This window comes from Archocentrus centrarchus, chromosome 20, assembly GCF_007364275.1.
Source record: "Archocentrus centrarchus isolate MPI-CPG fArcCen1 chromosome 20, fArcCen1, whole genome shotgun sequence".
NCBI lineage: Eukaryota > Metazoa > Chordata > Actinopteri > Cichliformes > Cichlidae > Archocentrus > Archocentrus centrarchus.
In genome coordinates this window covers 19,281,432-19,293,850 of record NC_044365.1, presented here as the reverse complement: position 1 = coordinate 19,293,850, position 12,419 = coordinate 19,281,432, and the positions used below count along the sequence as shown (strand labels likewise).

At 37.1% G+C, this 12,419-nt stretch overlaps 1 protein-coding gene across 1 annotated transcript; it reads right to left on the bottom strand.

The window, feature by feature from the left end:
- Positions 1-2,323: 2,323 nt before the first annotated feature.
- LOC115799386 (toll-like receptor 13) lies at positions 2,324-9,176 on the bottom strand. The gene is made up of 3 exons (XM_030756518.1): positions 6,650-9,176; positions 5,712-5,829; positions 2,324-2,552 (listed from the first exon to the last, which is right to left on the bottom strand). The coding sequence occupies exons 1-3, from the start codon at positions 9,174-9,176 to the stop codon at positions 2,324-2,326; spliced, it is 2,874 nt and encodes a 957-aa protein (XP_030612378.1).
- Positions 9,177-12,419: the final 3,243 nt, after the last annotated feature.

Below are 12,419 nucleotides of genomic sequence, written 5' to 3'. Positions count from 1 at the left end.
GCCCTATGTGAAAAAGTAAGTCTCCCTTGTGCTTTAACTCCAAAATTTTTGGAGTTATTTTTGGATCTTGTGATTCTGTGGACTAAGAAATATTAAAGCTTACTTAGTCTTTTATTCCCGTCTCATGAGTTCTGCATTTGGGTCTGAAAATCTTTAAGACACGCAGTGGTTCATAACAAGCCTGGCCACTCCCAGGAAGGTTCAATTTCTACATTTGTAGATGATGGCGCTCACTGTGGTTCACTGGAGTCCCAAAGCCTTAGAAAAGGCTTCATAAACCTTTCCAGACTGATTGATATCAATGACTTTGTTTCTCACCTGTTTTTGAGTTTCTTTAGATCGTGTTATGATGTGTTGCGTTCTGAAATTGTTTAGCCTGTTTCACTTTGTCAGACAGCTTCTATTTAAGTGATTTCTTGATTTGCCAGGTCTGGCAGTAATCAGGTCTTGGTGTGGTTAATCACAGTTAATTCATGATTTAACAAGGGGTTACACAGGGCCAGGTATGTTTGGATAGCTTAAATATTAATCAATAAAATATTTTAAAACTGCATTTTGTATTTACTTGGGTTATCTTTGTCAAATACTGAAATTAGTTTCATGATCTGAAACATAAGTGTGAGGTGAACATGCAAAAAAAAAGGTGAAAAAATAGAACTCAGGAAGGTGGCAAATCATTTTCACTGCACTGTAACTGTTTTCAGTAACTTATGCAAAATGAGTTCCAATGCAAAATTTTTATTTGACAGTTCATGCCTTTGACCACTTACAAATTTATTTCAGCAACACTTAAAAAAATTAAATAAATACAATTAATGTATAGTCAAGGTAAAAAAAGAAAAAGAAAAGAAAGAATTTACACCCCTCTTGAATTTCTAATGTTATGTTATATCAGTACATAATAAAACCTCAGTGGGTTTTAATTCAAATTATTTAAAGACAGCCTCAGCTGAACTACAACACAGTTTATTTTTTCACTTTGTCATTATTTATTTAACAAAATGCAAGCATAAAATACTGAAGCAGTGTGTCAAAAAAAAAAAAAAAAGGTATACCTCAGGATTTAATAGCTTGTAGAATCCCTTTTAGGAGGAATAACTCGAAGACTTGTTTTCTGTTTGACTTTATCTGTCACCTTATTGTGGAGTAACTTTTGCCCACTCTTCTTTACAACATTGTTTGCAGGCATTTGTGTATCCGCAGCTCTCTTAAGTTCCTGCCATAGCATTAAAGTCAGATTGAGGTCTGGACTTTGATTGGACCACTGCAATAATTAGATCTTTTTTTTTTAAGCCATTTTGTTGTAGATTTGTTGATGTGCTCGGGATCATAGTCCTGTTGTTTTAGCGCTCAGACAGATGGCCTTGGGTTCAACTCTAGATTATTTTGGTACTGTATACAGAGGAGTTCATGGTCGACTCAATGACTGAAAGGGGCCCAGGTCCTGTGGTTGCAAAAGAAGCCCAAATCATCACCCCTCCACCACTGTGCTGACAGTTGAGGTGTTTGTGCTGATATGCTGTGTTTGGTTTTCACCAAGCATGGAGCTGTGCATTAGGACCAAACATCTCCACTTTGGTGTTGTGTGTCCAAAGGACATTGTTCCAGGAGTCTTGTGACTTGCGCGTAATTGCAACTAAAGGTTTATTTGTTTTTTCACACACATATTACACATTGAGGTTGTGTTTACTGAAGTTCAAAACCTGGCGAGGCAAGATGATTTTTATTATGGGTTCAGCTTAACGTTCTTTTTGCCGTGACTGTATGTTTGATTGAATTATGTCATACAGTATGCTAGTATTACTCTAACACTGTGATTGTGTAATACTTTCAGGTTTCTTCCATTCTTCTGTTTGAAACATGAACAATTTGTTTGGGAGATGTGTAATACTTCAAAGTATTGAGATTAATGAGATACTTGAATATTGTAACTGATTATTATGGAATGATTACAAACAAATGACAATGAAATCAAAGCCTGCTGATAGCACGCTGCAGCTGACTTGACTATTCTTCTTTTTCTGAAGAACATCCATCTGTCATTATCAGCTCACAGTTCATGGAAGACAGAGCTCAGATGCTCATTAAAATCTTCCAGTGTGATTGTTTTAAAGCTGTTCGACTTACTTTCCATTTGTGCTGATTAGTAAATGCTGGTAAAACCGTCCAAGTGATTTTCAATGTCTGTTAAAATAAAGCTGATTTAAAAAAAAAACAAAAAACTTGTAGCATTTTTGGTATTAAAGCACATAAATTAACTTCTAAAAAACATGAATTAACCTCGCTGCTAACCAGTTATTTTATATTTCCATTAAATTGTACTTTACACTGTGAGAATAAATGATTCTATATCTGGATTTTCTCCGGTCTCCAGCGCCTGCCGAAGTTTCTCCCAGAACAGCTCAGTGTACTCTCCAGCTCGTGGCCAGCTAAGGTAGGTTTTCTTCCTCAGCATCTTCCTCATACGGTTATAAGGAGACAGCAGATGTCCAGGAATCTCCTCCAGGAACACCAGGATGAGCACGTCCTTCTGCTCGTCGAACAGACGGAAACTAAAGATAATATGGAGAAAGGGGAAGCTTTTTACTTCAGGAAGTAATGAAGTCAATTTAAAAAGAATACAGCTTGAAGACTAAAGGTGGTCATACCAATTATTGATTTTCAAGCTTGTTAGAAATGTACAAAGTGACTTTTGCAAAGTCTTTTTGTAAACATGAGATAGATTGTGTTTCCTATATTTTGTAAACATGATTCTTAATCACAGTATGATCACACTGTTTTAATGGAGGAAGAAGAAAAAGGAGCCCAACCGCTAGTATGTAATAATGCTTTAATGCTTTGTGCTGGCACATGTATTTATGAAAGTGGTTATGTACTTATCTTTGATAAGTAGTCTTATAAAAAAAAACAAGCAGTAAAAATCCATTTGTGACAGCTGGAAATTGCATGTTTCTAGTAGTCCCATATCTGTAAAACTGATGATACTATATATGATCACAATATATATAAAAAATCACAAGATTAATCAAACCTGTTAAATGATCTGAACACAAGCATCACTAAAAAATTTAATTTTAGCAAAACTGTTTTTCAGATGAAGTGATACAGATACAACTTGACCAATATAAGACACAACTAAACCAGCTGGACCCAGCACATACCCCGCTGGCACACATCTAGTCTCAGCAGCTTAGAGCTATCCAAACCAAGAACAGCCTTTTACTTTGAAAGATCTTGCAGTTCCCCTTGATGGTGGCTCCTGATTATTTTTTTTAGTACATTAAGTGACTTCTGATTGTGGAACACAAAACACAACATTAATGGTACTCTTTGATTGTTATTTTTATTGTCAAATTGTGAAAACAATGAAGTAGCACCTTATTTTGAGGAACTTCGTCAGTATTTAAGGGAACACAGAAGTTTTTTAAATTATTAACATTAATGCTCCAGAACATAGCTGCTGTCTCTTTGGAGGAATGCAAACGTTTTCTTACTTCTGATTAATATGGTATCACTTAGCAGTGTTTTGCTTATTTTCAGCCTATCGCAGCTGTCACAGGGTGAGAGGCAGAGTACATGCTGGACAGGTCACCAGTCTGTCGTGGGGCTTACACAGTGACACATTCACACCTGTTGGGCAATTTAGAATCACCAATTAACCTAACCCTGCAAACTGCATGCCTTTAGAGCAGGGATCCTCAAATCCAGGCCTCGGGGTCCGGTGTCCTGCAGGTTTTAGATGTGTCCCTGATCCAACACACCTGAGTCAAATATAGAAGTCATTAGCAGGACTCTGGAGAACTTGACTGCATACTGAGGAGCCAATTCAGCCATTTGATTCACGTGTGTTGGATCAAGGACACATCTAAAACCTGCAGGACACCGGACCTCGAGGCCTGGATTTGAGGATCCCTGCTTTAGAGTGTTGGAGGAAGCCGGAGTACCTATGCAGACACAGGAAGAACATGCAAACTCCACACAGAAAGGCCCCAGTTAGATGGTGGATTTGAATCCTGGACCTTCTTGCTGTGGGGCAGCAGTGCTAACCACTACACCCCCTCATTCATAATCATTTTTTAATGCACTGACAATAATCACGATCTTCCTCTGTAAAAAGAACTCTTCTCTACTGTAGGAATGTGTGGATAAAATGTATGAACTTTAAAGAGAGAAGGAATAATTGACATGACTGTTTTGTTAAGACAGGTATGAAAAAATTTGTAAAATGTAATGGATGTATGTTTGGGGGGGGCCCATGGCACCAGTAGTTTACACATTCAGGCTTGTGTGGCAGGTTGCTGGAATTTTGATGAAGCATGAATAACTGGTTGGTAATATGAACTTTTTTTAATGATAAGAACTAATATCACTGTGAAAGAAGTGTGAAAGCAGATGATATTTTAAGTTGAAAAATAAATAACCAATACCATAAGGATTTTAGAAAACCCTTAATCCTCCAAAATAGGGAAGTGAGTTCTATTATGGCAGTTGTTTATTGTTCTATTCCAGGAAAAGCTTTTTTGGGGCATTGGTTTATATAACCAAATTATACCATATTGTGATATTAATATTATTTTTACAACACATATATCCAAAATGTCTATACAGTATTTCTTCAAATGTTTTTATAATGAGAAGAATCAGAACCTTTATTTTTGCATTACCCTGCATTATATCAAGTCTGTGGAAGCTTGTTTCCACCGCTAAAAAAATATATAAAAAATCGTCATTCATAACTCGAAATTTTCTGAAAATAACTCTAAATTTTGAAACTTGAAATTTCACGTTAATAACTCAAAATTCTGACTTATTTTCTGGAAATTTCGAATTATCAGTGGCTCCGTGATGCAGCTGTTTAACAAGAAGGCATTTTGACAGTTGATGGTCAGAAAGATGATGACAATCTGTTTACGCTTGCTAGACACTACTAGCTCACTGATGCTAACACTACCCCATTTTGAGTGCGCGTGTGTTGGTGTCATCTGCTTCTGGGTAACAAGGAAATGACCTCTTTCAAGGAGTCTCCTGATTGCTAGGAATAACTGGAAATTTCACATTATTGTTATTGTTGAAATTTTGACATGTATCTCAAAATTTAGACATATTTTCTCGAAATTTTGACTTATTAACTTGAAATTTAGGGTTATGGATGGTGATTTGTTTTTGTTTAGTGTCAGGAACAAGCTTCCATGCAAGTCACTTTGGGCCTCAGGTGAAAGTTTAAAAACTGCAATGTAAAGTGAATGCAGTTTAAAATAATCAGAAATAAAAAAAAATTGAAATGCTGTGACACACAGTTAAATTGTACTAAGTTCATTTTATGCAATGGTAATTCTATAGGTGAATTTTAAAGCATAAATGCAAAAAGGAGGTTAGTTTGTGAAGTTAAAAATGTGTTCTACAACTTCACAGCAAAATTCACTAAAATTCACAGCAACCAAGTCAAATATAGCTATACCAGTTGTCACTACCATGGCTGACTAACCTGGACAATGCATGCTACCAATCTTGACGGTGCATATTAGTGATTTGGACTGTGCATGCAATTCCACTAGTATGCACAGCAACCTGACTCACCATGCAGCTAACACCTGGCCAGCACACCACGTGCTCTGGTTGTCTCAGACTACCTGGATAGGTGGGGACTTGTTTGGTCACACTTTTAAATTATCCAGCCCACCACAGTTAGACTGCATGAGCCAACAGGTTACCTGGCTGCCTGGATCTCTCTGGAACACCACTCACTCTCCAGGTATTTGTGACTGATCACACAAATGGTCTTCCTACTTCCATAAATGGCATCTGTGATGTTATCTATGATGGGTTTCCCTGAGGATTAGAAAAAGAAAATGGTAGTTATTATATGTGTCTGTACACTCAGCAGTTCACTGAAGTACTGTGGTGACACCCTGTGGAGTACATATGAAAGTACACTGTAGACTGATTCTGGCTCTTCAACAACAATCACCCATAATCTCCAGATATATGCTGTTTGGTAGTCTTACTGTTTATACTATCCATCAGTCTAACCATCCATTTTTTAAATCACCTTCAAACCCAGAATCTTCATGGTGACGGTGCCTCACACTGTAAAACCACAGATTTACAATTAATAATTGTCATTTTTTAAATTGCCCTTTATTTAAGTGACACTGATGAACTGACTGGCTTGGTTTAGGGCAGGGCTCTTCAACTCCAGGCCTCGAGAGCCCCTGTCCTGCAGGTTTTAGATGTGTCCCTGATCCAACACACGTGAATCAAATGGCTGAATTGGCTCCTCAGTATGCAGTCAAGTTCTCCAGAGTCCTGCTAATGACTTCTATATTTGACTCAGGTGTGTTGAAGCAGAGACACATCTAAAACCTTTAGGACAGGAGTTCTCGAGGCCTGGAGTTGAAGAGCCCTGGTTTAGGGCCATACTAAGCTATTCTACCAGAGCCCACAAATAAAAATGTAGTTACTGTGATGTTTTACTTAAAAAAAAAAAAAAAAAAAGTGAACCTCTTGGTGATGCTGGAGGATGACCTAAACAAATGTATCAGATTTAATTGCACTACATGTAATATGTTAGTCTGGAATGAAGTAATGAGAGGCATCCCTCAAGTCAAGCCATTAGAACTTAATTTTAAATGTAAGCTTGCAGTCTTACCTGGTTCAAAGTCTCTATGGTGTAGGCACAGTCTCCAGCCCTGTTCCCCTTCCAGTTTGGGTAACAGCTCTTTGATGACCCAAGGCTCATCGTGGATGTTATAGGAGATGAAAGCATCATACTGATGAGGAGTTTCCTTGTTTTTGTGCTTTTTGTCAAAGAGCCAAGCCACAAACAGGTAATAGGCATAGACCAGCTGCAACCTCATGAAATGGTAGGTGAAGGACACCACCATGAAACAGAGGATTGCACATGTGGTGAAGACAAAGCAAAAGAAGCCAGCGTCAGTTGAGCAGAAGTGGGTGTCAAAGTCCAACAGCATTGTACCTTTGAGTTCTTTTGGATAGTTGCACATAAAGTTATAGGCATCAAAAACTTGAGTTTTGTTGTTGTTTTTTGCCCACTGTAGGAACCAGCTGTTATCACAGTTACAGGTGAACCCATTGCCCTGAAGATCCAGATAAGACAGAGCTGGTAGGGATGTTATGTCTTCTTCGTGGATAACTGAATATAAATTCTCTCTCGCCTGCAGGAACTCCAGCTTTGTCAGGTTGGCATCTTTAAGGAAGTCTAGATAGTAAAGACTTGTCCTGGATATGTAAAGGCTTCTAAGGTTTGGAATTGGGAAAAACAGATCTGGAGAGAGTTCTTTAAGTTCATTTGAAGAAAGTTCAAGAACTTGCAGCTGTGGCGTGTAAACAAAGGTGTCTTTGCTCAAAGAACGAACTCGGATATTTTTGGCTTTGAAACTCAAAAGATTCGTCAAACCTTGCAAGAAGTTGGCTGGCAGATAATAATGCAGCCTGCGGTGCTGTGAAGTAATAAGCAGTTCCTCCAGATGGGACAGATTTGAAAATGGTGGATCAGACAAAGTTTTATTTTCCTTGTAAGTAATGTGATTTTCACTCAAATCCAATGTCTTTAAGCTAATCAGAGTATGGAAAGCACCTTTGTTCAGTTCATCTTGTGAAATAGAATTCTTTTGTAGCTGAATGTTGGTAAGATTTGTCAGTCCAATAAAACTCAAGTGATCAAGTGTATCTATTTGATTTTGGTGTAATTGCAATTTCTGGAGGGAGTACAAGCCTTTAAATTCCTCCTTATAGATAGCAGTGAGTTTGTTCCCATTTAAATACAGGTGTCTAAGGTTTGGCAAATATTCTTTGAAAGCACCGTTTAACTTTGTTATTTGGTTTGTCTGTAGTTTTAGAGTTTGCAATCGTTTTAAATCCTTGAAAAGACAAGCTTGCAGAGCTGAGATTGAATTCTGATAAAGATAAAGCTTTTTGAGCTTTGTCTGATTGGTGAAATCCTGACAGTCCAGTGTGCTGATGTTATTGGTGCTGAGATCTAGCTCTGAAAGAGTCGGTATATTCCTTGTTGCAGCTGGAACCAGTGGAAGCCTGTTGTGACTCAGGCTCAAAATGCTTAAATTTTGAAGGGATCTGAAAGCATCATCATGGATGTTTTTTATTCGATTGTTTGCCAAATCCAACTCAGTTACCTTAATGCACAATTTAAAGAAATATGCACCGACAAAATTAAGCCTGTTGCTTCGAAGTTGGAGAGTCGTCATTGTTGGGATGGTGCAGGAAATGTTGATCAGTGTGCTCAGGTTATGAATCATTGCATTCATCCTCAGAATAGTGAGCGATGAGTTCACTGACTCTAGCAATGTTTCCATGTCCCTGTGAGCCAAATGAAGCCCGCTAATATCAAGTGTAGACACACGACTCAGAAAAGTCTTGTTTTGCACATCCCATTTCATTTGTTCCTTTTTGGATGAGCCGGAAATTTTAAACCAGGTGAGACTTGGAAAAACATCGGCAGTGATCCTAAAGACTGTGAGGGGGTTTTGAGACAAATCAAGGGACTGAAGTTCTACTGATGTGTTTGTCAGTTCAAATGAATTAAAAGTGGTTAAAGCATTGTTACTAATTACCAGCACACGTAGATGTGGCAGATGCTGCAATATCATTTGAACCTGTGTAATGTGGTGCAGTTTATTATGAGAAATGTCCAGAAGCTTTAAACTTGTCATGGACTTAAAAGATGTGGATGCCACTTGTTTGATGCGATTCCAACTCATTCTTAGTTCAATAAGGTGACTCAAGCCATCAAAGACATTCTCTCCCAGAGTAACAAGTTTGTTACTATTTAGATTTAAAGTCTGAAGGGAAATCAGACTGGAAAAAGCACCGTTATCTATCTGTGATATGCTGTTGATATTCAGGTCTAATTGTGTCATATTTAGCAGATCTCTGAAGTCTGTTGTGTGAATTGTTGAAATTTTGTTTTTAGCTAAATCAAGGCCCGTCACAGTTGAAGGAATATCTCCAGGAACAGCACTGAGTTTACTACCGACACATATGGCAGTATTATAGCTGATTCTGCAAGCCTTCAGGGAAAATCCTCCAACTGGAACAGCAAAACTGATGATGCCCAGCATGACGACAGTAATGTTTAGTTTGCAATGGTATGATTCTCTTCTTAGTTTGTTTTTGCCATCCTCCAATCCAAGAGCCATTTTTAATCCTTGTAACAAAAAAAGAGCCAACCAAAGCCAAATCCAGCCAATCAGAAAATGTAATGTATATTCTACCTGGTGAATGTAACTGTTGTAGATAATCCTGAGAATTCTAAAAAACAAAACAAAACAAAAAATATATAAAGACAGTCAACAACACAACAAATGGCAAATACTCAAAAATAAAAGACTGTTATTAAATATCGCCGTAGCTTAGTGCAATATGTAATTGTGGTATCAGAAGTGAATATATCTATACTTAGAAAGCCTCTTTCACCACATAATAAATACAGAAATACACCAAAAACCTCAAGAATGATCCCTATTGAAAATAATACCGTCTTATACATACTGTATCAACTCGTCTTTAAACAGTCCTCCTTTTCTCTTCAGTGAACCATTTGTGAAACTAACCACTTCTGCCTGTTTTTTCTGTCCTTTTTTCTATTAACTGACCAAGAGAGGAAGTGAAAATATCCAAGAGAAGATGGTTTTTACCGGGGTCACCTTGATCATACAGTATGCCATATATTAATGTGCAGTAAGATCCTGGTAATTTCTTAGCATACCAAACTCCCAGTCATCTGTCTTGCCAAGACTTTTCATAGGACCCCGATCTTCAGAGTATGGGCTTTAATGTTAGATATTTTCTGTTTCACTTGAGCGTCATGCTGGGGGTTGTGCTCTTTGCACACTTCTGCTGGAAAGTCCAGAAATGACTGAGCATTCACACACACCGGACATTCCTCTTTTCCTTGTGCCTTCTAGATTCACTAAAACAATCCAAATTAATTAAACTCTATATGAAGCGATGTCTGAAAGTCTAAACCCACATTTAAAATCTGATATTTTATTTAAACCTAGAAGTACATGTGTGAAACTTTTTTTTTTATAGTTATCACATGAATTAAAAACAAGAACAACACTATCACCGCAAAGACTAAACTTGAATAAACTTTTCCTGTTGTGAGGAAACCTGTAGACGTTACAATGTGGCTGCTGAAAGCTGATTAGTAATTTAATAAACTACAGCAAAAGCAATCCAAAAGAATAAAAAGTATCCACACTGGGACCATGAAGTGTCTGAGTAAGATTGATTACATAAGACAGTGAACCTGAAAATGTTCAGCTTGAAGCTTCAAAATATGGCAAACAATTGAGAGAAGTCATGGTGACTAATTCATTTTATTTATGGAAAAAGAGAGAGCTAAGTTTACATCAGTCAAAGAAGAAAAACACGCATGACTGGGGAATGCACCAGGTTGAAATGAACTGGAATTATTTTTACAGAGCATAAATTACTGAGGGAATTTGTTTCATGTCATTTGTTTGTCCATAATTTATTAACAGCATGCAGAAATTATAGAAGCATTCAGGATTTAACTCTCAGGCAACCAAGCTGCAGTCACTGTTATAATTTCTATACATTGTATCTGCCATCACACACATATGAACTTGGGTGACAACCCTTTTTTGATCCATAGAGTTTATAATAGTTTATAATAATAACATCTTTAACTCTTCAGGGAAGGCTTTCCACAATGTTTAGGAGTGTATGGGAATTTTTGTCCAACTCCTGAAAAACAAACATTAACAACATTCATCAAACATTACACTTGGCACAGTGCAGTTAGAGAACTACCGTTCTCCTGGAAACCACCAAGCCCAGACTCATCCAGTTTCGTTAGAGTGCCAGATGCAGAAGTGTGATTTGTCACTCCAGAGAACATCTCCACTGCTCTAGAGTCCAGTGGTGATGTGCTCTACACCACTGCATCTGGCACTTTGCATTGTGCTTGGTTATTTAAGGCTTGGATGCAGCCGCTCAGCCATGGAAAGCCATTCCATGAGTTTTTTTACACACTGTTCATGAGCTAATCTGAATGCCATATGAAGTTTGGAGGTCTCTGTGATTTTACACAGCCTACCACTTCATGGCTGTTGCTGTTGCTGTTGTTCGCAATCACTTCCATTTGTTATAATACCACTCATGACTCAACTTGTTTCACAGGTGGCATCCTATCAGGGTACCACACTGGAATTTACTGAGCGATCTATTCTTTCACAAATGTTTGTAGGAGCAGTCTGCATGGCTAGGTGCTTGGTTTATACACCTGTGGCCATGGAAGTGATTGGAACAGAGTAATATAATGATCACATTATACTTTATAACTATTTAGTGGATCTCTTTGCATTTATTATACAGTATACTGTTTCCTTTAGCTATGATAAATATTATAAAATGTTATCATGTAATTATCTTGCATTTCTGATGCAAAAAGGCATTACAAATATTACACAAACAAAATTTTCAGACAGTCCTTGACTTTTACTTCTTACAAAACAAAACATGTTTTGGTAATACTTGAAACAAAAACAAAGCATTTTAAAATTTAATTATGAGCGAATTATGTTGTGTCATTTTAACTATAATCATTAACAAAACAAACCACATTGAAGTGACCACCTGTTTTTTCATCCTTTGATACTCCCATTCTTCAGTTTCAAACAAAATCTAAACAGTTTGTTTGTATATGTGTATTATTTAAAAATATTTTGTACAGAAACACTCATAATATTTAGATAATTTAAATACAGTACCATTCAAAAGTGTGTGCAAACCTTTGACTGGTATTATATCTGAATATTGTAAGTGATGATTACAATTACCAACACATGGCAATAAAATCAAAACCTGGGGGTGTTGTTCACTGTTATTCACCTGGGCAAAAATGGATTTATCCTTACAGGACACTGATGTAGGGCTTTTGTCTTTTTGAAGGTAACTTCAGTGCTTACTCAACAAATGAGACTTTGCTCAGATGAGATGACTTTCAAATTTTTTCTTTTTTTTTTCACAAAAACTGAGTGTCCGTCTGTTGTTATCAGTTCATCAGGTCCTTATTAAACAATCATAAAACAAATCTTACGGTTTGATTATATTTAAGCTGTTCAACTGATTTTCTATTTGTGTTGATTAGTAAGTTTTACTGAAACTTTTTTCAGTTACAGTTTAAAATAAAGGGCAGCTGATTTTTCAAATAAACTTATGGCACTAATGTAGGGTTATGAGAACAGGATAAGCGGAAGCGAATGGATGGATGTAGGGTTATGAGGTGACTATAAGTTGTGATTTGGCACTTTATAAATAACATTAACTTCTGATATCAAAGCAAACAAATTAATCCCCAAAGAACATGAATTACACTCGCTGTTAACCAAATATTTTACACTTCCATTGCA